This window comes from Notothenia rossii (genome assembly GCF_949606895.1).
Source record: "Notothenia rossii genome assembly, chromosome: 6".
Taxonomy (NCBI): domain Eukaryota; kingdom Metazoa; phylum Chordata; class Actinopteri; order Perciformes; family Nototheniidae; genus Notothenia; species Notothenia rossii.
This window is the reverse complement of record NC_136909.1, coordinates 5,926,669-5,953,313: the sequence shown is the minus strand read 5'-3', so window position 1 is coordinate 5,953,313 and position 26,645 is coordinate 5,926,669. Positions and strand designations below refer to the sequence as shown.

Sequence of the window (26,645 nt, the reverse complement as noted above, 5' to 3'; positions counted from 1 at the left end):
GCCATTCATCTGCAACTCAAACACATGCTTCTGGCCCTAATCAGCCGCTTGCTCCTAAAGGCAGCACACACACACACTGGCCCCCCGGTGGCCATCTTTGTTTGCTAACAAGCCGTCTTCTCTTCCAGTCCACGCCGCTGCACCTGGCCGCCGGATACAACCGCGTCCGCATCGTCCAGCTGCTCCTGCAGCACGGGGCCGATGTTCACGCCAAGGACAAGGGGTGAGACGCTTTTTTTGTTTTGTTTTGGGGTGAAGTGTCTTGCCCAGGGACACAACAACATGCTGACTGCAGTGGGACTCTAACTTGATCAGCGCACTTTCCCACTGAGCCACAGCGTTTAAAATACTACATCCTTTAATAATGCAATGCTTTTTGTGTCCCTGCAGTGGCCTGGTTCCTCTTCACAACGCCTGCTCCTACGGCCACTTTGAGGTCACCGAGCTCCTGCTTAAAGTAAGAACCAACACAGGTTTCACAGTCAATTGAAGTGGCTTGTGCAATACTCACGCTGCAGGAAGCTAAATATGTTTTCAATTTATCATAGAGACGTAATCCCAGCCTACAAATCATATTCCACAGACGTATTAATGTCCATTTATTGTTTGCAGGTCTTCTTAAAAAACATGGTGTATGAAATTCTTATATTGTTGAATGCTGCCCTACCATTCTCTATCTGAGGAATAGAGGCAACAACAAAATGAAGCGAGATAGTCAGGGTTCTTACGGTCATTAAAAACCTGGGAAAGTCATGGAAATTCAAAATGCTAATTCCAGGCCCTGGAAAAGTTTTGGAAAAGTCATGGAAATGTAACTAAAGTTCCATCAAATATAATTTATATTTTATCTAGTCGCAGAAATATTAATACTATAATGATAATAAATACTGTATGGTATAGCAATGAAACGTAAATTAGCATTTAACTGACGAGGTGTTTTGCTGGTGAGAGATTTGAGTTGCTTTAGCGTGTAGAAGCTAGTAAGCCTATTGGATTTGTTTTAGATAGGCACGACATGTTTCATACGCAGACCTTATTTTCCTGTTCCATGTTCAAATAAACCATTTCCAGTGGTACCGCTGAGAGTAATGTTTTTGGTCATGGAAAGTTAGGTAAAGGTCCTGGAGAAGTCATTGAAAATCCTTGGTGAAAAAGTGTATGAACATAATTATCAACACATAAATAGACAAATACAGATGAATGTATACACAAGGTTACAGGAAAACACAAAAACAGTCAAATCCAAAGTGCATAGGAGCGCTGAGAGAATGACAGAGTTGGTCCAAGTAAGGGAATGGAAATGTATTTATTTTGTGTGGAAATAAATCTCTAATGTTCTGTTCCGCCCGCAGCACGGCGCCTGTGTGAACGCGATGGACCTGTGGCAGTTCACTCCTCTCCACGAGGCGGCCTCGAAGAACAGAGTGGAGGTCTGTTCGCTGCTCCTGAGCCACGGAGCCGACCCCACGCTGCTCAACTGCCACAGCAAGAGCGCCGTGGACATGGCCCCCACCCCCGAGCTGAAAGAAAGACTCTCCTGTGAGTATTCAGTCTCACATCTTTTCTACGCATGCTTCTTAGGTAACACTAAGCTGTCTTTGGCTCGTTTCTTACTGTAACAATGGACCTTTCCCCACACACACACACACACACACACACACACACACACACACACACACACACACACACACACACACACACACACACACACACACACACACACACACACACACACACACACACACACACACACACACTGCTGACACAAGACTTTACTGATCCTTGAGAATCAGAAACATGTTGCTCACCAGGTAGGTTGACACGTACGAGGAATTTGACTTGATGTCGTGGCGCATACATCAAATTAAAACTAAGATGAAGAACACAGAACTATTTTAGGAACACTATAATAACATTTCAAAATATAGTAAAATATAGCAGTATTTACAGTTAATGGAATAAAATGTTGAGTTACAAAAGATACAATAGAATGTGCTAATTAAACAATAAACTACAAGAAACAAAGATGGACAAATAATGAATGTTAAAAACTGTACAGTGGGAAGCTAAAAGTACAGAAGATGCTGAAATAGTTAAATAAATAGTCATAATAAAAACACATTTAAAAAAACATGTTAAAAAAGAATGTTTATATAAATCCAAGTAAATACAGCAAATATGAATAAATGCACATTATGGTAGTTATAATAAGAAAATTATTTACATAAATCAAATAATAGGAAAATATATTCAACAAAAAAAGGTAAAACATGTATTTTTTAAGGACAGCAACACAAAAACGCACTTGACAACATTGCAATTTCATTAAGTAATACAAATACATAGACACAAGGGTAGTGATAAATTAAAGTATCTAAAAAATGAATAGTAAAATATGTCTCTTTTGTTTAGCCACTGTCTTACATAACTGTCCCCATTAAAGGTGGGGTAGGTAAGTTTGAGAAACCGGCTCGAGTGCACTAAAATGTGAAAGTACACAGCCAAAAAGAATCCGCCCCTTCCTTCAGACTTCCTTGAGCACCTCCTCCGCGAGAGCAGGCTGCAGTAACGTTACATATCAGGCAAAGCTAAACACATCTAGGTTAGCAATACTACACAGCCAAAGCAACTCCGATATTGACTCTGGTTTGACTTCTCCTAGTTTCCACTTTCTTTTTGTTCTTAATTTGCTCCGTTACATTTTTTCTTTTGCGACCAGCAGACGATGTTGAACCTAACTCTGCCATGGTGAAAGTGGCCGCCTGTTGCTGGCGAGTCATTGAAGTACTGCTGCAATGCACGCCCAATGACGGCACGCCCAATGAGGGCACGAGATACATTTGTGCGTGCACGAGATGGAAGGCTGACAGACAGGGCGGCAATCCAATCCGTTTAGCCGTAGTTTTTACAGTATCACAGCTTCCACAGATGACATTTTTTTATGGATTTTTTGTCAAAGCACTAAAGATATTCATTGCTATCGAGATGTTAAGAGTATTCCATGGAATATAACAACAAGTTTATCTCGAGCCGGTTTCTCAAACTTACCTACCCCACCTTTAACAGAAACACAAAAAAGACAACCATTAACATAACATCATTTAAATATAACATAAATACAGTTGATACAAATACATATACAGAATGGTAGTTATATAGTAATACATTACAAATAAATGATTATATACATTTATATATTTACAACAAATTAAATGTATGAACTTGTTCCTCTTTGTCTTTGATGTAGACGAGTTCAAAGGTCACTCGCTGCTGCAGGCGGCCCGGGAGGCGGACATGGCCAAAGTGAAGAAGACCCTGGCTCTGGAGATCATCAGCTTCAAACACCCTCAGACCAACGAGACCGCGCTGGTGAGAATCTACCTTCAGTCCTTATGTTGGCGTTAAAACCCCTGCTGGAGCAGAGATAACAATGCTCCTTGTTTGAGCTCTGTCTCTGTTACACATTTAACAAGAACCACTGATTTCAGATTTATAATTATCATTTATCTGGGCATTTAAAAACACTCGTAAGATTTAGTTTACTCCTTGATAAGTGGATGCAATCGAAAGATCTGTAAAACTTACAATCCTCAGGAATCATGCCGAAGCACCACTTTAAAATGTGTGTTTTTAGAGACATGGAAATGAGTCACAAACCATGAGACATGCACCAAAAGTGTAACAAATCCTCATTGAATCAAGACGACAAATGACCAAATAGTGAATTAAGATGGTGCCACTTTGAGAATCAAGCTTTTGTCCTTATGTTGGGGCTTCAAATCAAATATAGATTTCACTGTGGACTAGGGCTCTGCGATTATGGCAAAAATCATAATTACGATTATTTTTGGTCAATAATTGATATCACGATTATTAAATACGATTATTCATTGACTTTGAAAACATCCATTTATTGAACTTTAAAACAAATACAAATAATAATTTCAACAGCATCTTTTCAACTGTTGATTACCCTGAACGTATAATTCAACTGAAAAAACAATACAAAAATAAATGATAGATTTAAATAAATAATAATAAATACCAATAAACAAGATCAACAAATATTTTGGGGCGCGCTTCCACAAGCTACTAAACATATATAAATATGATAAATACAAATAAATTAGATCAAATATGTTTCAGAGCACTGTCACAACCTAGCAAAGCAAAATAATAGTTTTTTTCGATTATGTTGTTTTCGTAATTGTGGCAGGCCAAAATCGTAATTGCGATTAAAATACGATTAATTGCACAGCCCGACTGTGGACGTTAAAACCCCGGCTGGAACAGAGATAACAATGCTCCTTGTTTGAGCTCTGTCTCCGCCGAAGCAACACTTCAAATGATGTGTTTCAGAGACATGGAAATGAGTCACTCAGCATCATAATGTACCAAATCACTAAAGAAATCTTTATTGAATCGAGACAAAAATGACCAAATGGTCAACTAAGACGGTGCAACACTTGTTATGTGTAGCTTTGTTTCCATCTGCCTAAATGCTTGTGTTGGGCCTTTCGACTGCAGTGGTAAAAGGAAAATAAAACTACCGTAATTTTCGGACTATAAGCCGCGCCTTTTTTCCCATTTTTCGACGCTGCAGCTTATATAACGGTGCGGCTAATCTATGGATTTGTACAGCTAACGGCCACTAGGGGACCTCCTAAATCTATGGATTTTACAGGTTACAGTCCACCACCTTTAACTCTATGGGCTCTATGGCCGGTCTGCGCCCCCCACCTTTAAGCGGCGGGCTCCAGCAGGAAAAGCTGGAGGCCGGAAAAGAGTGAGACAGGTAGCGCGCAAAAGTAAAAGTGGAACCGAGAGTGGTACGAGAGACAGAACGAGAGCAAGACAGACAGACATTACGAGAGCGAGACAGTTTGTCCCCGTACCACTGGTTGAAAACCACTGCTGTAGATCACTGCCGGTACGTGCGCTGGGAGCGCACCGTTTAAGTTTGAAAGTTGAAAAGTTTGTGTGTCTGAAACGCTATGTGATACAGTACAGTTTACACAGCACATGTTCTGTAGCTACTATTGCACTAAATGGTAACACTTGAATACGTTATGCAAATATGCAACTTGTTTGTTGAAATGTTAATAAATGGGAGCTTCCTCAAACAGCCATCTCTTTCCCGACAATCCCCTCTGTGCACGAACCCTTACATATGGTAATGAAACATTAAAACACCTGCGGCTTATAGTCCAGTGCGGCTTATATATGTACACATCATTCAATTTAGCTGCTGCAGCTTATATTCAGGTGCGCCTTATAGTCCGGAAATTACGGTATATAACAAAATAAAAATAAGCGCTTTGAGCACCAGGAAAAGCGCTTTATAAATGTAATGTATTATTATTATTAAAACATTTCAATCTGTTACGTTTTTAGTTTTTGGAATAGTTCTTAATGGTTTCAATGTTGAACATTTTTTCTATGTTTTTTTAGCTTTGAGGTAAAAAACGTTGTTACTCAGTATTGTTTTAGAACTCATGTTTTTTTTTATATTTTCTTCTTTCAAATCCCAGCTTAAACAGAGCTATCTTGTTTTAGCTTCCTCCTTGGTAACAAATCAGGTTTTCTGACAACATTTCTTTACTGAATTCTGATATATTAATAACATTTATCTGGGGATTTAAAGGGATCTTGTCAGAATTGCTCTGTAGCTGTCATGTTGATGTTTATGTGATTTGCTGTAGGTTAAGCAAACTGGCACTCACGGAAAACATTGAATAATACATTTCATTTGTATAGCACACTTTCATAAACATCGTCACCTCAAGGTGCTTCACGCTATAAGGAGGGGAAAAAAAAGATATCTAAGGAGCATATTGAATACAATATGGTAATATAACAAAAAAAGGTTAGAATACAAAATAAATAAAGTAAAGGACAGTCAGTAAAATGCGGTGTGGAATAGGGCTGAACGATTTTGGGAAAAAAATCGAATTGCGATTTTTCTGACAAATATTGCGTTTGCTTTTCGATTTGCGATATTTGTTTTTAAGCGACCCAACGTAAGTTTATTTTAAAATGCGGCCATAACTCCGGCTAGGAAGGTCGCATCAACGTGCTCCCGTCTCTAGCACCCCCGCAGCCCGAGCTACGAATGAAGGAACTAAACTTACATGAAACTTCCGTTGGGTTGCTTTAAAGTCGAGCTTCAGTTTCAGATTCACCCTGTAATAGAAACATGTGATGGAGCATTACTAACCTGACTCAGACGGTTCACCAAACCATCTAGGAAAGCTCCATTGGAAGCTATTTGGAAAAAGCAGGGACTTTCAAAAATACTTGGAAGGTGATTGGATCAATCTGTCTATCACCTTCTATCATGGGCCACTTCTGATTGGCTAACAATGGCTGGTACATGTGGAGCACAGCACTTCTGATTGGTGTGGATGACTGACACACAAGAAGAAAAAAAAAATTTGTAAAAAAAAGATTGTAGGCTTTGCGATTTGATAACTGCAATAATCGATTAATCGTTCAGCCCTAGTGTGGAACATGTGGGTCTTAAAAACTGAGAGTGATGCAGAGGTCCGTACAATTAGTGCACTAATTTTGTGTGTGTGTGTGTGTGTGTGTGTGTGTGTGTGTGTGTGTGTGTGTGTGTGTGTGTGTGTGTGTGTGTGTGTGTGTGTGTGTGTGTGTGTGTGTGTGTGTGTGTGTGTGTGTGTGTGTGTGTGTGTGTGTGTGTGTGTGTGTGTGTGTGTGTGTGTGTGTGTGTGTGTGGTAGCACTGTGCCGTGGCCTCCCCTCACCCCAAGAGGAAGCAGGTGACTGAGCTGTTGCTGCGTAAAGGAGCCAACATCAACGAGAAGAACAAAGAGTAAGTCCACGACCTTTAGTTCTCCTAAATATCGCGAGAGCGGGGAAAGAAAAGCAAACTGCACGTTGACTCACATCAAGTACCAAGTAGACAATAAATGGTGGCAGGAAATCAGGTGATAACTTCCTGTCCTTTGTGTCTTCTAGCTTCATGACTCCGCTGCACGTTGCCGCTGAGAGAGCTCATAACGACATCCTGGAGGTGCTGCAGAAACACGGAGCGAAGGTCTGTGATTGGTTGTTACATTTTCATTCTGCCTGAAGTTAAACGGTGTTCGATAATGTGATCTGGTGGCGTCTAACGTTTTCCAACCCAGTTTAGATTTGACCACGACCACTTCCACATGACGAAAGCAGCGTTTTCATCCAACGAAATGTGAATTTGACAACCAGTCGTTTAATGGTGTGTTTTTCAAATAGATACATTTAAATAGCACCTTTTTTTTATTTAAGGTAAATGTTAATTAATCTTTTATTATTAAGTCACCATTATTTTAAGATGAAGCGACGAGCAACTAATCTGTAGCCTGAAAGCTCGTTTTGTTTGTTAAGGACAGTATATGAGTATTTGTACTTTGTCACTTTCCAGTACTGTCAGTGTACTGGAATATCAAATAGTAATAATGATAGTAATAATAAAGCTTTATTTATATCGCACTTTTCAAACAACACGTGCAGCTCCAAGTGCTTTACAAAATGGCGACACATCACAAGTTAAAAATAAACAACAAGAAATTCCCCTCAGATTGATTTAAGAACTTTAAAAGGTGCATGCAGCAACAGATAACATGTGATCAGGTTAAGAGACTACAAATAAAATAAATAATGGTTTCTCTCTGACGGATAAGACACAAGACAACTGAGTCGATGCAACAATATAAAATATAAAACAAAGTGAACATACAGGTACAACAGAAATACAAATAAAAAAGATAATAGTAATAAAAATGCCATAATTCTAATAAAGGTTAAAAGATTAAGAAATAAAAAAGACCAACGTAAAAAGAAATATTGCTATTGAAGCATGTTGGATTAATAAAATAAGTAGGGCTGTCGAACGATAACATTTTTTAATCAGATTAATCACAGTTTAAAAATTAATTAATCAGATGAATCACCATTCGAACTACGTCCAAAATATGCCATTTCTTTATGTACATTGTTGTGGGAATGGAAAGATAAATGAAAGAAGGCGGATATATCCATTTAACATACAGTATGTTTATTATAACATTGTTCTGTGTGTCAAAATGAAAGACAGCCCATACACCTATCAATCATCAAACCGTGGGGTCTTATTTCATTACGTGTTGATTTCTATCAACACGTAATGTTGTATCGATGTATATAGAGATGTACTACAGCTAAAGTATTCTCCGTCGGGACTTCCTGCAACAACACCACGCCGTTACCTTGATTCTGATTGGCCAGAAGACATTATCAAAGATGTTCTATTGAGAAGACGATCACTACGTGGCAAAAGTTTTCAAAACGGTTTCTAGTCTTCGGTATTTCCAGACAAGTGGCTACTGAAATCAATCTGACTAACTGCTGTCTTTGTGATTTACTCCGCGCGAGTTTGCGGACTTTATTTTGCTTACTTTAACATCATTGTTCATGGTGGGGCTAAGGTGGGGCTAAGGCATTTCTTGGTATGGCTGTAGCCTACCCCAGCCATACCCTGGCGCTGCCACTGGTGGGATGTATGGGGCGGGCCATTCTGCACATGCGTTAAATGCGTTAAATATTTTAAAGCAAATTCATTCAAAAAAATAATTCCCGCCGTTAACGCGATAATTTTGACAGCATTAAAAATAAGATACAAATATTCTGCTTGCCAGTCATGATGTCACTTGAGCATTGTTGGGGAGGGCGGCGTTTTCTTTTTGTCCTCGACGCAGTCCCGCAGAGCTACGTCAATGCAGAAGTGGTCGTGGTTAAATCTAAACTGGGTGGGAAAAGCGATAGATCTGGTAGGATATAAAGTGTGTGTGTGTTTCTGAAACCTCCTCTGCCTCCAGGTGAACGCGGTGGACACACTCGGCCAGACGTCTCTCCACAGAGCGGCGCTCGCCGGTCACATCCAGACCTGCAAGCTGCTGTTGAGCTTCGGGGCCGACGCCTCCATCGTGTCCCTGCAGGGCTTCACCGCCGCGCAGATGGGCAACGAGGCCGTGCAGCAGATCCTCAACGGTAAACACACCCAGCACGCTGTAGGCCCTGTGTCCACATCGCGCCTTCTTCTCACCATCAGATTGTTTTTGTGATCACATGTTTTATTTATTTAAGCAGAAAGACACGATACAAAACACATACATACCACGTGAAAGAACAAACAAACAGTTCCCTTACAAAACAAACATAATACAATAAAAACCCCACCCTCCCAGGATCAAGTAGCTTCAAATGACATATGTCCACACGGCAAAGGAATCGGAGCCGACGTTTCAATGTCTCGGCCGCTGAAAGCCACACCCTCGCATCATCCTGTTCGTCCCATTGATACGGGCTGTTGACAGTTCCCAACGGACAACATCGAGAAAAGTTAAACCCCATCGCTTCATGGATCAATCGTGTGGAGGCTTCCAGCGCACCGCAATCATTTTCTTAGCGGCAGTTAGACCAGCAAGAACTATGTGTTTGTGATATTTAGGAATCATGTGATGTGTTGTCGAGATATCATTGGCATAGAAGCAATCAAAAAGTACCCTAGCGCCCTGACAGAAAAACAGGCGCTATATTTCGTGATAATATCATTCAAACAGTTTTGCATTTCCTCGCCTACCATGAGGCAGATTTATTAATTTTCAGTATAAAAATCTCTGACCAGATGAACACGTTGATCATGGGATTTGAATTGTCTTTCTCTTTCCAGAAAATGTCCCCACACGTAACTCTGACGTGGACTACAGATTCCTGGAGGCGGCCAAAGCAGGAGATCTGGACACAGTGCAGGTGAGGTTCCTTCTGGAGTTTGTTCACCAGGAGGGACAGCAGTTTAGGTTCACACCGTTTTCAGGAGCTTAGTTTGGCAGCAAAGCTACTTTGTGCAGAGATGCAATATTGCAAAGGAAATCATTCTAGTACAGTAGCGCTGTTGAAGAATTATTAGCACTCAGATTTCACACGCTCCCTAAAAGAGGGGGTTTAACAAATGATAGTAATTAAGAATAAGAAATCCTTTATTCGCCCCACAGCGGGGAAATTAACAGTACTACGAAAGCAATAATTAAAAGTTAAACATAGACTTGCGTATTAAATTAAGAGGCAAGCACACATTACAAAACAATAAAATAAGTTATAACTAATTATTACATGGCTTAGTTGAATACTCGATTCTGATTGGCCAATCCAGAACACGTGACACGTTGTTAATCCAGAACAGACAGACCGCTGTCAAGCACTAATTGACCGTTGTTAAGGACGCTCACATCTGCACAAATAAGTCCGTTCGATTTAACTTAATACAGTTTGGCCGAAAAGTTTGCTTTTCTAACTGACAAGACAAGAGCGACAAGAAAACAGCCGAGAAGTAACGAGCTTCTTTTACGCAGCGGTCCAGACATAGACATCAGACGGCGACACATATTCAGTGTGCAGTTACTTTGGCATTAGGGCAGGGATATCTAGATACTTTCCAAGGTTTGACATAAGGAATTGTGCTACTTTTAAAGCAAGGAGCGATGTTTTCAAATCTGTAATCAAAAAGCCCCTCAAAAACGCTATCGAAGCAGTTCCTGCCGTTGCTACGTTAGTTCAAACGGTAACAACGGACTATTTTTCTTTAGCGGATGCATGTCAATTTAAATCAATACATCCAACTATTTTTTAAATCAATAAAAGCATTTCAATTAATAGTGGGAGTCATAACGTTACTTTGTTGAGAATGTGGTCCCTTACTTATTACACATCCATGGTAAGAATTGGGTAGTAGTAGCATTTAAAAAAAGTAAGTGAAGATATACAAGGAATGAAGGAGAGAGTAGCATTAACACGTTTTTAATTACTTCTACAAATATAGTGTATATGATGGCACGTAAGCAGTGGTGTTACACAACAGATTTACAGCCAAGGCCTTGTTTTTATTGTCTTATAAACCTGTTTTTAAACCTCATTTGAGTTGCTAATGATATTGTTTGTGTGTTTGGCAGCAACTGTGCACGCCTCAGAACGTGAACTGCCGTGATCTGGAGGGCCGTCACTCGACTCCTCTGCACTTCGCAGCCGGGTACAACCGAGTGGCTGTCGTCGAGTATCTGTTGCACCACGGAGCCGACGTCCACGCCAAAGACAAGGGGTGAGCGCTTTCAGAGATTATTTAGACGCCAATACACACAGCTCTGTCTGGGTAACTGTTTGGAACATTCAGGAACTAGTTGATGCTCTGTATGTGATGACTACTTCCATTCTTGAGAGGATCAGAAATACAGTGATCCTGATGTTGAAGCTCAAGCCGGGGACCAGGGAGATTGTTCTAACACTCACACGCCGTGCTTCTGGTGTGGATATTCTCACCGTGTGTTTCCTCCTCCTGCAGCGGTCTGGTTCCTCTCCACAACGCCTGCTCCTACGGACACTATGAGGTGGCCGAGCTGCTGGTCAGACACGGAGCCTCGGTGAACGTGGCCGACCTCTGGAAGTTCACCCCGCTCCACGAGGCTGCAGCCAAGGGCAAATATGAGATCTGCAAACTGCTGCTCAAAGTGAGGATCCTCTCTATCGCCCCACTACGTTGTGATGATGACCCTGTGGGGAAATGCTTCACTTTGACCTGTGAAGCCACTTACATCTCCAAAAAGCATTATCAAGAGACAAGATGTCCATTTGTTTGTTTGTTTGTTTCCCTTCCTTTGTGGCTCACTCTTTGGTTGACTGGTGAATAGAAAGTAATTAAAAAATATAAATGTCAAGATGCGATTTGTAAAGTAAACATTTCTGAACATTTTCTGGATCAAAGCAGTTTTTACCAGAAAGCGGCCATATTTGTTCTCCTGGTGGACGGATTTGATGAATTTTGGATTGATTTTGAAGTTGTAGGAGATTCAAAACTGCCATGTTCAATCCAAAAAATATCAGGAATGGATTCAACATCCCCAATAACCCCAAAAACCAAACCAAAATGTGCCAATTCATTTTTAAGCTAATGTCTACATATGCTTATTAATGCATCTTATGCCAAATGTGCAAGTTAGCATCGTTATGTTTCTATGTGCTAGTGACCCCTACTAAACATATCTATCATAAAACTTCTGTCTTCTCAACATTTCCAGGATCACACTCCTAGAAAGTAGACTACTCCTGTACTAAACATTTACATACAATTATTTATATAATTATTATTAAATCTATAATCCTTTCCTTTCGTTAAGCAGTATATAAAGTGTCTATAAAGTGAAGATTTGTTTACCAACCTTTGATACATGCCGATAGAATAAATGTATGCTGTTCAATAATCCTGTCCTTTCCCCACAGCACGGAGCCGACCCGTCCAAGAAGAACCGTGACGGCAACATGCCTCTGGACATGGTGAAGGACGGAGACACGGACATCCAGGACCTCCTGAGGGGAGACGCCGCTCTGCTGGACGCCGCCAAGAAGGGCTGCCTGGCAAGGGTCCAGAAACTCTGCTCCCCCGAAAACATCAACTGCAGGGACACACAGGGACGCAACTCCACCCCGCTGCACCTCGCAGGTACTGAGAGCCTTTTATTGGGTTTTACCTTACTAGCAGAGAGGGCAAAGTGCACACTTCCTTCACTCAAGTAGAAGTACAGATACTCGTGTTTAAAAATACTCTGGTGAAAGTAGAAGTACTGACTAAACTTCTTTACTCAAGTCAAAGTAAAGAGGCTTTGAAATGTACTTCAGTAAAAAGTATCCATAACTAGCAGCTGTTTTAAAGAGTACCTGACCTCCCTTTATATTAATAGAACAATAATGTCATTGTTAGCTAATGAATGTTTCCATGGTGACCAACGGCAACATGACAACGTTTCCATTGGTCCCTCTTCTTTAGAGAAGACCAGGAAATGATGGATACACGGATCGTGTTCAAATCAATAGGCACGCAATGACTCTAAATAATAATGATCACGCCACCAAACACACATTCAAACTAAAGGAACCAGCCTGTTTGGGAAATGAGAGAAGTAGAAAGTACAGGTATTTGGGTTCAACATGTAAGAAGTAGAAAGTACAGGTATTTGTGTTCAAAATGTAAGAAGTAGAAAGTACAGGTATTTGGGTTCAACATGTAAGAAGTAGAAAGTACAGGTATTTGTGTTCAAAATGTAAGAAGTAGAAAGTACAGGTATTTGGGTTCAACATGTAAGAAGTAGAAAGTACAGGTATTTGAGTTCAAAGTGTAAGAAGTAGAAAGTACAGGTATTAAAGTTACAACCGGCTCTTTGAGTGCAACCATAATGTTGATTTGGCCCGCGATGAAATTGAGCTTCAACAGCCCTGTGCTAACAGTATCTCTGCAACACACTGATAGAAACCAAGTGTTCTGAAAGTAGGGTTTAAAATGCACTGCCTGTAATATTTAAATGTTGCTGATTCCTGTTGCTTCTCCTCAGCCGGCTACAACAACCTGGAGGTGGCGGAGTATCTCCTGGAGCACGGAGCGGATGTGAACGCCCAGGACAAAGGAGGCCTTATCCCTCTGCACAATGCTGCTTCTTATGGGGTCAGTGTCAACAACATACATCACTTAAAGGTCACCTATTATTCAAAATCCACTTCTTCATGTCTCTTCTACATCAACATGTGTCCCCTCTTCTTCATGTCTCTTCTACATCAACATGTGTCCCCTCTTCTTCATGTCTCTTCTACATCAACATGTGTCCCCTCTTCTCCATGTCTCTTCTACATCAACATGTGTCCCCTCTTCTTCATGTCTCGTCTACATCAACATGTGTCCCCTCTTCTTCATGTCTCTCCTACATCAACATGTGTCCTCTCTTCTCCATGTCTCTTCTACATCAACATGTGTCCTCTCTTCTCCATGTCTCTTCTACATCTACATGTGTCCCCTCTTCTTCATGTCTCATCTACATCAACATGTGTCCCCTCTTCTTCATGTCTCTCCTACATCAACATGTGTACCCTCTTTTTGTCCTGATCCATTTCTATAAAAACCTGTCTGAAAATGAGCTGATCAGATTTTGGCCACTTTATGATGTCATAACGATGTTTTGGCTTGTGTAACCATTAGCCAATCAGCAACCAAGGTAACCCCCCCCCCCCCTCCTTATCACCTGAATCTCCTCTTAGAGCACCTTTGAGTTCTTTGTAACCAAATCTCTCTCTGAGGGGCGTGGGGAGGGGCTACTTATTTTTTATCTAAAGTAACAGACAGAGAATCAGCACTTTGGAAACAGGGCTGAAACAGAGGGGATTATGGGTAATGCTGCAATGATCCGTTTGGTGTTTCAGCCAATGAGAGACAGGTTCTGTATATATCTGAGACCTGTGATTTATTGATGAAAAACGGTATAATAGGGGACCTTTAAATCAAATACAGCTTCTGTGGGGTTTGATTTAATCCTTGGAAAAGCTTAAAGAGGGCATATTCTGCTCATCATTCTGTGTTATTTAAGGTCACTTAAGTCTTGTCTTCTGTCGCCTCTCTTCCTCGCAGCATGTGGACATCGCCGCCCTCCTCATCAAGTACAACACGTGTGTGAACGCTACAGATAAATGGGCTTTCACGCCGCTCCACGAGGCGGCGCAGAAGGGCCGAACGCAGCTCTGCGCGCTGCTGCTGGCTCACGGAGCCGACCCCACCATGAAGAACCAGGAGGGCCAGACTGCGCTGGACCTGGCAACGGTAACATTTACTGAGAAAATAGATTTTAAAACGCATCATAAAATCCATAACGGTATCATAATCATGATGCGTGAAGTGTTACCCACTCAGAACGTTGCTAATAAGTATCTAAATGAGACTACTATCACGCCCAACATTAGCCACCTTTAGCTTAGCGGTGGTGACCTGAAGTCATGTGACCGTGCTGTAGTTCTTTTATAGCCCAACATTAGCCGCCTTTAGCTTAGCCGTGGTGACGTGAAGTCATGTGACCGTGCTGTAGTTCCTTTATAGCCCAACATTAGCCTCCTTTAGCTTAGCGGTGGTGACGTGAAGTCATGTGACCGTGCTGTAGTTCCTTTATAGCCCAACATTAGCCTCCTTTAGCTTAGCGGTGGTGACGTGAAGTCATATGACCGTGCTGTAGTTCCTTTATAGCCCAACATTAGCCGCCTTTAGCTTAGCCGTGGTGATGTGAAGTCATGTGACCGTGCTGTAGTTCCTTTATAGCCCAACATTAGCCGCCTTTAGCTTAGCCGTGGTGACGTGAAGTCATGTGACCGTGCTGTAGTTCCTTTATAGCCCAACATTAGCCTCCTTTAGCTTAGCGGTGGTGACGTGAAGTCATGTGACCGTGCTGTAGTTCCTTTATAGCCCAACATTAGCCTCCTTTAGCTTAGCGGTGGTGACGTGAAGTCATATGACCGTGCTGTAGTTCCTTTATAGCCCAACATTAGCCTCCTTTAGCTTAGCGGTGGTGACGTGAAGTCATGTGACCGTGCTGTAGTTCCTTTATAGCCCAACATTAGCCTCCTTTAGCTTAGCGGTGGTGACGTGAAGTCATGTGACCGTGCTTTAGTTCTTTTATAGCCCAACATTAGCCACCTTTAGCTTAGCGGTGGTGACGTGAAGTCATGTGACCGTGCTTTAGTTCTTTTATAGCCCAACATTAGCCGCCTTTAGCTTAGCAGTGGTGACAAAACATCATATTGGCTTTTGAACCACTTACATGTCAGCCTACAAAAATATGCTAGCCCTTCACCACCTGGCTAAAGTTAAACTTAGTTGATGTATCCTCCCCGAATCTTCTCCTAAAAATAGAGCGGTTAATTCTACAACCTTCCATCAAGTTTCATGAAATCTCCACCAATTGTTTCTCCTGACACATTGATCCGAATAAGTAAAAAGTAACTGCTTAACAAGGCATTAAAACATCAAACGAATGAAGAAGTGCTAAAAACGCAATACACAATAAAAACATAGAATAAAAGCATACGAGTTACCCAAACGCCTGCCCAAACAGGAATGTCTTTAAGTAGCATTTCAAATAGTCTATAACCTACTTGGCAGAGGAGATTGTGACAGATAATGTACATAAAGGAAGGCTCTTAATATCTCCTCTCCCTTACCTCCAGGCTGATGATATCCGGGCGCTGCTGATGGACGCCATGCCTCCGGACGCTCTGCCCAGCTGCTTCAAGCCTCAGGCCACCGTGGTCTCTGCCTCCGTCATCTCCCCCGCCTCCACGCCTTCCTGCCTGTCGGCCGCCAGCAGCATCGACAACCTCTCCGGTCCTCTCGCTGATCTGGCCTGCGCCTCCGGGTCCTCCGGGGTGGCCGACGGAGCCTCGGGCACCGACCGAAAAGAAGGGGACAGTAAGTGTCCTTATTATTCCTCTGTTTTTATATAGAAAGATGTGGGTATGGTGCATTTTAGTGGCGACATTTTAAGAGGACAGTGTACATGAACCCTCTCCTTTTCTCTACTAACGTGTATCAGAAATCAGAATCAGGTTTATTACCAGGTAGGTTGAAACTAGGGTTGCCAGAAACTGACCATGACCAAAATCGATTATTCGGCAGCCCTGGCGAATAATAATCGATTATTCGACCGACCTTACGAGGAATTTGGCTTTGATTTCAGGGTGTATACATAAAAGTAAAAAAACACACTAACACTACGAGTATTGCGTCACATTGAATATTCATCTGTTTATATAGAAACATCTGGGATTGGTGCGTTCATTTGGTGACATCTTAAGAACCTTTTCTTTTGTCGTAGCAACTTAAAATCAGCTGCTGTCTAGGGAAAATGATGAGTAGGGCAAAGAAACACAAAATCGATATAAAGTCTTTTAAGATATTTCATTTTATTGCTTGGAAGCACGACGACTTCTTCCGAGTGCTCTGTGTGTGACAGACTCTCTTATAAGGACACATCAAAGATCATTTACATGACAACACAACAACATTAGTCCCAGTTGGATCACAATAAGCAAAACTCACCCTACTAAGAATAGCTGGGTGTCGCAGCTGCCCCCATGGAGCGAGTGTCTTCCTTCGCCCTGTCCTCCTTACTGTAGTGTCATGACACCCTTCGTGAACACATCTGTTATCAAACATCCTTTTCTCATCCACACCCAACATTCATTTCCTATCCATTCCCAGGATACCACTTTGTTAAAAGTTACATTTCATTAGGATTACACTGTATTAAGCTTTAATACCATAATTGCCATAACATTTTTACTCTACTAACGCTCTGTTTTTCCACAGTTGCCATGCTGGACATGAACATAAGTCAATTCATGAAGAGCCTGGGCCTGGAGCACCTGAGGGACATCTTTGAGCGGGAGCAGGTCAGACATCTTTCAAATACTTATCAAACTGTGTGTTCATGCCCTTTTGAAGCTGAACATGAAGAGCTCATTAACGCTGCAAAGTAGATTGTTGCAGGCCTAATTATTGGCCATCTAGTGAGCCATGAAATACCTACGGACGATCTCACAGGCTGATCGCTGAGTTGGGCTAAAACGAACAAGTGTTCACATTCATTTCACATTTCTATTTGATGCATTTTATTCCCAGAGTTTATGAAATCACTGACATGAATTCTAGACATATTAGACGTTTTTATCCACCAAGTCAGCGGTTCCCAACCTGGGGGGGGCGCCAAAGATCCCAGGGGGGGCGCCGGGCCTCAGATGATTTGAGGCCAAATATCATATTTAGACTTTTCTTTTTTCTTTTTTTTTTCCATATAATTGTAACGCAGAAATGTTTCTTCTGCCCGTGAAGTGTCCAAACCTGGCTTGTCTGGATAAGCGCATTTTTAAAACATAGTCATCGTCCATGCCGGTTTCAGTTGGATTATTTGTCACAGTTGCTCCGATCAGATCGGTCTCCTCCTTTTTGTAGATTATTTACAATTTTTGAATCCAAATAAACACATCGACAAAACCCGGCTTACTTTGAGCATGTGTTTTAAACAGTTTAATCCCTTTGTGAATTGTTTCCACTTCCGCGCCGTCCTTTAATTTCTTCATACAGCGGGAATCCAAACGAATGAATCCTGAGTCCAATAACCATCAAAGTCACTCCAATAGAGCTCCTTAATTACGCTTTCATGCTCCTTTAATAATAATAATAATAATAAATGGGATTTATATAGCGCTTTTCTAGACCCAAAGACGCTTTGACAAAATACTTCACATTCATCCAGTTTGTGCCAGGAGTTGTAGCATTTTGAGACTTTGAAACTTTAATTACCATTGTGTGTGTGTGTGTGTGTGTGTGTGTGTGTGTGTGTGTGTGTGTGTGTGTGTGTGTGTGTGTGTGTGTGTGTGTGTGTGTGTGTGTGTGTGTGTGTGTGTGTGTGTGTGTGTGTGTGTGTGTGTGTGTGTGTGTGTGTGTGTGTGTGTGTGTGTGTGTGTGTGTGTGTGTGTGTGTGTGTGTGTTGCAACTTCCAACAGGAGTCATTTGGGGGGGCTCTTGGGGAAAAAGGTTGAGAGCCCCTGCACCAAGTGATATTGTTTGAGTGTAGTTTAAAGCTGTAGAATTAATCAAAATGGCATCAAAATCTCAATTTGGACTAATGCAATATTCAAACTGCATCCAAGCACTATAGTTGGTAAAGACTAAACACGTGAAAATATCCGACTGAAGTATCGTGGAGCTTCAGAGAAGTCCTGTCCACAAACTGTATTCTACAGAGTTAGTCAAAAAACCTTGTTTGGTTCACACCCTGCACAAGACTGAGCAGATTTCACTGATTTGTTCGAACTACAAATATGTTCTCTCTTCTCCCAGATCTCTATGGACGTGCTGGCTGACATGGGTCACGAGGAGCTGAAGGAGATAGGAATCAATGCCTATGGACACCGACACAAACTCATCAAGGGAGTAGAGAGGCTGCTGGGCGGCCAGCAAGGTGAGGAGGCATGAGACTCCTTTAAGGTCCCCTATTATGCAAAATGCACTTCTTCATGTCTCTTCTACATCAACATGTGTCCCCTCTTCTCCATGTCTCTTCTACATCAACATGTGTCCCCTCTTCTTCATGTCTCTTCTACATCAACATGTGTCCCCTCTTCTTCATGTCTCTTCTACATCAACATGTGTCCCCTCTTCTTCATGTCTCTTCTACATCAGCATGTGTCCCCTCTTCTTCATGTCTCTTCTACATCAACATGTGTCCCCTCTTCTTCATGTCTCTTCTACATCAGCATGTGTCCCCTCTTCTTCATGTCTCTTCTACATCAACATGTGTCCCCACTTCTTCATGTCTCTCCTACATCAACATGTGTCCCCTCTTCTTCATGTCTCTTCTACATCAGCATGTGTCCCCTCTTCTTCATGTCTCTTCTACATCAGCATGTGTCCCCTCTTCTTCATGTCTCTTCTACATCAACATGTGTCCCCTCTTCTTCATGTCTCTTCTACATCAGCATGTGTCCCCTCTTCTTCATGTCTCTTCTACATCAACATGTGTCCCCACTTCTTCATGTCTCTCCTACATCAACATGTGTCCCCTCTTCTTCATGTCTCTTCTACATCAGCATGTGTCCCCTCTTCTTCATGTCTCTTCTACATCAGCATGTGTCCCCTCTTCTTCATGTCTCTTCTACATCAACATGTGTCCCCTCTTCTTCATGTCTCTTCTACATCAGCATGTGTCCCCTCTTCTTCATGTCTCTTCTACATCAACATGTGTCCCCTCTTCTTCATGTCTCTTCTACATCAACATATGTCCCCTCTTCTTCATGTCTCTTCTACATCAGCATGTGTCCCCTCTTCTTCATGTCTCTTCTACATCAACATGTGTCCCCACTTCTTCATGTCTCTCCTACATCAACATGTGTCCCCTCTTCTTCATGTCTCTTCTACATCACCATGTGTCCCCTCTTCTTCATGTCTCTTCTACATCAACATGTGTCCCCTCTTCTTCATGTCTCTTCTACATCAACATTTGTCCCCACTTCTTCATGTCTCTTCTACATCAACATGTGTCCCCTCTTCTTCATGTCTCTTCTACATCAACATGTGTCCCCTCTTCTTCATGTCTCTCCTACATCAACATGTGTCCCCTCTTCTTCATGTCTTTTCTACATCAGCATGTGTCCCCTCTTCTTCATGTCTCTTCTACATCAACATGTGTCCCCACTTCTTCATGTCTCTTCTACATCAACATGTGTCCCCTCTTCTTCATGTCTCTTCTACATCAACATGTGTCCCCTCTTCTTCATGTCTCTTCTACATCAACATGTGTCCCCTCTTCTCCATGTCTCTTCTACATCAACATGTGTCCCCTCTTCTCCATGTCTCTTCTACATCAACATGTGTCCCCTCTTCTCCATGTCTCTTCTACATCAACATGTGTCCCCTCTTCTTCATGTCTCTTCTACATCAACATGTGTCCCCTCTTCTTCATGTCTCTTCTACATCAACATGTGTCCCCTCTTCTCCATGTCTCTTCTACATCAACATGTGTCCCCTCTTCTTCATGTCTCTTCTACATCAACATGTGTCCCCTCTTCTTCATGTCTCTTCTACATCAACATGTGTCCCCTCTTCTTCATGTCTCTTCTACATCAACATGTGTCCCCTCTTCTCCATGTCTCTTCTACATCAACATGTGTCCCCTCTTCTTCATGTCTCTTCTACATCAACATGTGTCCCCTCTTCTTCATGTCTCTTCTACATCAACATGTGTCCCCTCTTCTCCATGTCTCTTCTACATCAACATGTGTCCCCTCTTCTTCATGTCTCTTCTACATCAACATGTGTCCCCTCTTCTTCATGTCTCTTCTACATCAACATGTGTCCCCTCTTCTTCATGTCTCTTCTACATCAGCATGTGTCCCCTCTTCTACATCACCATGTGTCCCCTCTTCTACATCAACATGTGTCCCCTCTTCTTCATGTCTCTTCTACATCAGCATGTGTCCCCTCTTCTTCATGTCTCTTCTACATCAACATGTGTCCCCACTTCTTCATGTCTCTCCTACATCAACATGTGTCCCCTCTTCTTCATGTCTCTTCTACATCACCATGTGTCCCCTCTTCTTCATGTCTCTTCTACATCAACATGTGTCCCCTCTTCTTCATGTCTCTTCTACATCAACATTTGTCCCCACTTCTTCATGTCTCTTCTACATCAGCATGTGTCCCCTCTTCTCCATGTCTCTTCTACATCAACATTTGTCCCCACTTCTTCATGTCTCTTCTACATCAACATGTGTCCCCTCTTCTTCATGTCTCTTCTACATCAACATGTGTCCCCTCTTCTTCATGTCTCTTCTACATCAACATGTGTCCCCTCTTCTTCATGTCTCTTCTACATCAACATGTGTCCCCTCTTCTTCATGTCTCTCCTACATCAACATGTGTCCCCTCTTCTTCATGTCTCTTCTACATCAACATGTGTCCCCTCTTCTTCATGTCTTTTCTACATCAGCATGTGTCCCCTCTTCTTCATGTCTCTTCTACATCAACATGTGTCCCCACTTCTTCATGTCTCTTCTACATCAACATGTGTCCCCTCTTCTTCATGTCTCTTCTACATCAACATGTGTCCCCTCTTCTTCATGTCTCTTCTACATCAACATGTGTCCCCTCTTCTCCATGTCTCTTCTACATCAACATGTGTCCCCTCTTCTCCATGTCTCTTCTACATCAACATGTGTCCCCTCTTCTTCATGTCTCTTCTACATCAACATGTGTCCCCTCTTCTTCATGTCTCTTCTACATCAACATGTGTCCCCTCTTCTCCATGTCTCTTCTACATCAACATGTGTCCCCTCTTCTTCATGTCTCTTCTACATCAACATGTGTCCCCTCTTCTTCATGTCTCTTCTACATCAACATGTGTCCCCTCTTCTCCATGTCTCTTCTACATCAACATGTGTCCCCTCTTCTTCATGTCTCTTCTACATCAACATGTGTCCCCTCTTCTTCATGTCTCTTCTACATCAACATGTGTCCCCTCTTCTTCATGTCTCTTCTACATCAACATGTGTCCCCTCTTCTTCATGTCTCTCCTACATCAACATGTGTCCCCTCTTCTTCATGTCTCTTCTACATCAACATGTGTCCCCTCTTCTTCATGTCTTTTCTACATCAGCATGTGTCCCCTCTTCTTCATGTCTCTTCTACATCAACATGTGTCCCCACTTCTTCATGTCTCTTCTACATCAACATGTGTCCCCTCTTCTTCATGTCTCTTCTACATCAACATGTGTCCCCTCTTCTTCATGTCTCTTCTACATCAACATGTGTCCCCTCTTCTCCATGTCTCTTCTACATCAACATGTGTCCCCTCTTCTCCATGTCTCTTCTACATCAACATGTGTCCCCTCTTCTTCATGTCTCTTCTACATCAACATGTGTCCCCTCTTCTTCATGTCTCTTCTACATCAACATGTGTCCCCTCTTCTCCATGTCTCTTCTACATCAACATGTGTCCCCTCTTCTTCATGTCTCTTCTACATCAACATGTGTCCCCTCTTCTTCATGTCTCTTCTACATCAACATGTGTCCCCTCTTCTCCATGTCTCTTCTACATCAACATGTGTCCCCTCTTCTTCATGTCTCTTCTACATCAACATGTGTCCCCTCTGTGTAAAGAGACTCTGAAAGTTTCAGGAACAAAGATTCTCTCTCTTTTTGATCCATTTCTATAAAAACCTGTCTGAAAATGAGCTGATCAGATTTTGGCACTTTATGATGTCATAACAATGTTTTGGCTTGTGTAACCATTAGCCAATCAGCAACCAAGGTAACCCCCCCCCCCCCCCTTATCACCTGAATCTCCTCCTAGAGCACCATTGAGTTCTTTTTAACCAAATGTCTCTAAGAGGGGCGTGGGGAGGGGCTCCTTATTTTCATCTAAAGTAACAGACAGAGAATCAGCACTTTGGAAACAGGGCTGAAACAGAGGGGATTATGGGTAATGCTGCAATGATCTGTTTGGTGTTTCAGCCAATCAGAGACAGGTTCTGTATATAACTGAGACCTGTGATATATTGATGGAGATCAGAAAAATAGGGGACCTTTAAACAGCTGATTTAACTGATCTGTTGTTTTCTCAGGTGGAAACCCCTACCTGTCTTTCCACTGTGCGAACCAGGGCACGATCCTGATCGACCTCGCTACCGACGACAAGGAGTACCAGTCTGTGGAGGAGGAGGTGAGTCCGCTTCACTTTCTGTGTAGCTTCAAGATTCAGGGCTTTATCATCATGTGCTCAGCAGCTACAGTGTAGATATGGCAAGGAAAAACTGAAGTCACAGGCTCGTCCAACAGAAACATGAATATATATATATATATCTATACACAGGGCATAGAACAAATGAAACAGTGCAAGAGAATGTTTGGAGAGAGAATGTGCAAGTAAATAGAAATAGTGCAAGGAGAGTCTATATACAGGTAAATGGAATATGATATATAGATAGTTTGCTGTTTCCTTTTATGTTAACAACATGAGTTAGCAGAGACTGAACACCATGATGTCACCAGCACGGCCTCTCCTACTGCTCTCTTTCACCCCCAAAATGCACCTCCACTGCGATGCATGATAGGCTACCGAGTTTTCCATTGGCAGGTGGTTTTGATAGTGTGGCTTAGACATGGTAAAAAGAAGCTTCTGCGTAATTCCTGACGTCTGAATTTGGTTTGTAATTGGCCAAAAAATGTTTGATTTGACTCAAAGATCCTTCATATTTTATTTTATGGTAGAAACAAGGACGTTTCCAAGCCATCGGTGGTGGCCATCTTGGATTTTTTTTTCGTGGCTAACAAGCTTTTTTCAATAATCCCAAAGGAGTTTATTTGCCAATTATAGTACTAGGACCCACTTTTGAAAGATTTCCCCGGTATTTTCTATTATCTGCGGCTCTACTGTTCTCACTGTGCTGTGAGACAGGAAAGTAAAAGTGTTTTTTTTGTCCCTCAGTTGCAGAGCACCATCAGAGAGCACAGAGACGGAGGAAACGCCGGCGGTGTGTTCAGCAAATACAACATCATCAAGGTCTGAATATCTCTGAACCCTCAACTGAAAACATGTTTCAATTCAAAGTTTTAATGTCACGTGCACATAAGCTACAGTGTAGGAATTGCAATGAAAATCTAATGACCACATTAGATGTCACTTGTTAGACGCTTTTATCCAAAGCAACTTACTTACTTACATTCAGTGCTGTGGACAATCCCCACAGGAGCAATTTGGGGTGAAGTGTCTCAGGGACACAACGACATGCTGACTGCAGTGGGACTCGAACATGCTACCCCCTGATTCGAAGTCCAGCACACTACCCACTGAGCCACAGCCTCCCAGAGCTCAATAATGCAACAAAGTTATTATGAAACGCAGAACAGAACAGAAAGGCTTTTATAGAGTATATTTGTTTTGGAGAAAGTATCAGACATGACTCCCAACGAGAGATGCAATGATAAGTCCACTTATTGTTCATTGGATCCTCAGAACATTAATCACTATTTTAATAATCAGTTAATGTTTCAAGTCATTTTAATCTAAATCTAAAAAAATACAGAAAATGCACTTTTCAGACAGATTTCGGAAATCTACTTTTTACTCCAATTTGATGAAACTCGATGGCCCTCAACGCAGAAATATATACATCTAAAAGTCAAAAGGAATGTTTCTTTAAGAGTCTATTATTAGGTGTTGTTGGTGTTAATAATACATTTTTTAAAGTAGTTATGTTTTTTCATTTTTTCATGGTGGCTCTCTCCAAGGAAGTTTTAAGTACATATTTGGAAATAACTAAACCCTCCAGAAAAACGCGGGCAAAAATCCTTGATTATGCGATTAAAAATGCGGGGTTTTTATGTGATTTTATGCGGTGAAATTGCGGGAAGTTGCTAAATATGCGGGAAAAAAGAATAACAATTTTTTTAAATATTGGGCTGTCTTATTTATTCTCTCACACACACAACCTGCCACTAACGTTAAACCCCTTTACTATTCAATTAAACACATTCAATGTTTATTTATTGTAAAAGCAATTGGGCTATTTTAATCTCTCACACACACACACACACACACACACACACACACACACACACACACACACACACACACACACACACACACACACACTTCTCCGCCTCATTCTGTTTTCATTTACTCGTTCGTTATCTGACCAGCTTCAATCTTGTAGTCTACTCACTTTGTTTCTTCTAGCCCTCGAAAGGGTTTTGGAGGTTGATGCCTCGGTGAACGTGAGTTGTTTGGCTTTCTTGTCCGCAGCAGCAGAAAGCATTTTCGAATGTTTGAATGAATCAAAGTGGGTCTTCACCGCCGACTTTCTCTTATGCTCCAACACACAGTTGCACGGGGTGCAGAATAGTTCCCCACCACTTTTTGCCCGGTCTTTAGTAGAAATGTTCGTCGGTAAATGGATTAGATTTTTTCATCTTGGTGTTTTCTCTCTCGTGTGAGCTCCACACGTTCACTCTATACAGTGTTGTTTACATTCTGTGATGCGCGAGCTGATGACGTCACGACGAGTTCACTTTTTTTTCTCTCAACTTTGTGTGGAAAAATGCGGAGATTATGCGGCCTTTTAGAAATCTGCGCCATTTTGCTGATTATGCGGTAAATTCTGTGATCACAGAATCGCGTTTTTCTGGAGGGTCTAAATAACCAGATTTAGTGGCTTTGCATGATACTTTGCAAAGAAATTCAGTTTAGGGCGTGTGCATCATGACGCTGCTCGCAATAAGATTGGTGGATTATATTTACTACAATTTTATTTTGGTGCACTTTGACCACCATTAATCCTTTTGAGTCATTTGATACAAAAGTGTCATAACATGCTGTTTTTCATTCTCTCAAAGTTGTAGATATTTAGTTTTTCTCTGTTTTATATAATAATGAAATGACTATCTTTTGAGTTTTGGACTTACGAAACAAGACATCTACACCTTTTAGTCCGAGGAACTGGGATAAACGGTAGTTACTCGCAGCCCTCCTCTCAACATTACGTTTGATACGTGTTATATTTCCTCCACAGATCCAGAAGGTGGTGAATAAGAAGCTGAGGGAGCGCTACACACACCGCCAGAAGGAGATCGCAGACGAGAACCACAACCACCACAACGAGCGGATGCTGTTCCACGGTAAACACACACTGACTTCAAGAAGCCCCGACCCAACAAAAAGGACGTGTTGTTGGCTTCCCCTAATGTTTCCCTCGCGCCACGCTACTGATAACGAGTGGTGCAGGACAGGCAGACGACGTGTTGTTCGGATGGAAAATGAACCCAACGCGAAAACGCAGCAGCACTTGGATGCACTTCAACCAAAACCCAGGCAGTGTTGAAGCGAACCATTTGTAAAGGCAAACTATCCTTTAAAGCAGGGTCAACAAATAATCTCCATCGCCACTTAAAAACACAGTATCTAATATAAAGAGTTGCGTTAATTTCATTCAAGGCAAGACAACTTTATTTACTGAACACACACAGAGGGTAAATTCAAAGTACATTCACTGACATGAATGACATGGATATGGCGCCACCTTGTGTCGTGTTTACAATGCAGATTGTGGACATTAGGCCTGGCAATACAGTCAATCATTATCCTGGTGATTATTTCGCAGATAAACCTAGTAACCCCGCCCCCTTTAAAAAAAAAAACGGCTCTTTGAAAGGAACAGAGCCATAAGATCCGTCTCCCTTCAAAGAGCCATAATTCCCAT

At 41.8% G+C, this 26,645-nt stretch overlaps 1 protein-coding gene across 1 annotated transcript in view; it reads left to right on the top strand.

Annotated features, from left to right (window-relative positions):
• Positions 1 to 26,645, top strand: part of LOC307044730 (poly [ADP-ribose] polymerase tankyrase-1-like) — a gene marked incomplete at its 5' end in the record, with an annotated part of 42,388 nt that overhangs the window by 8,097 nt on the left and 7,646 nt on the right. Inside the window, 19 exons of the mRNA XM_079690042.1 lie at positions 129 to 223; positions 391 to 457; positions 1,353 to 1,539; positions 3,248 to 3,369; positions 6,743 to 6,834; positions 6,981 to 7,059; positions 8,855 to 9,026; positions 9,709 to 9,788; positions 10,985 to 11,130; positions 11,371 to 11,536; positions 12,306 to 12,525; positions 13,412 to 13,521; positions 14,476 to 14,664; positions 16,059 to 16,299; positions 17,200 to 17,282; positions 18,733 to 18,853; positions 23,013 to 23,110; positions 23,876 to 23,950; positions 25,959 to 26,064. Of these exons, the coding sequence (XP_079546168.1) occupies positions 129 to 223; positions 391 to 457; positions 1,353 to 1,539; positions 3,248 to 3,369; positions 6,743 to 6,834; positions 6,981 to 7,059; positions 8,855 to 9,026; positions 9,709 to 9,788; positions 10,985 to 11,130; positions 11,371 to 11,536; positions 12,306 to 12,525; positions 13,412 to 13,521; positions 14,476 to 14,664; positions 16,059 to 16,299; positions 17,200 to 17,282; positions 18,733 to 18,853; positions 23,013 to 23,110; positions 23,876 to 23,950; positions 25,959 to 26,064 (2,449 nt within the window). The remainder of the gene's footprint in view (positions 1 to 128; positions 224 to 390; positions 458 to 1,352; positions 1,540 to 3,247; positions 3,370 to 6,742; positions 6,835 to 6,980; positions 7,060 to 8,854; positions 9,027 to 9,708; positions 9,789 to 10,984; positions 11,131 to 11,370; positions 11,537 to 12,305; positions 12,526 to 13,411; positions 13,522 to 14,475; positions 14,665 to 16,058; positions 16,300 to 17,199; positions 17,283 to 18,732; positions 18,854 to 23,012; positions 23,111 to 23,875; positions 23,951 to 25,958; positions 26,065 to 26,645) is intronic.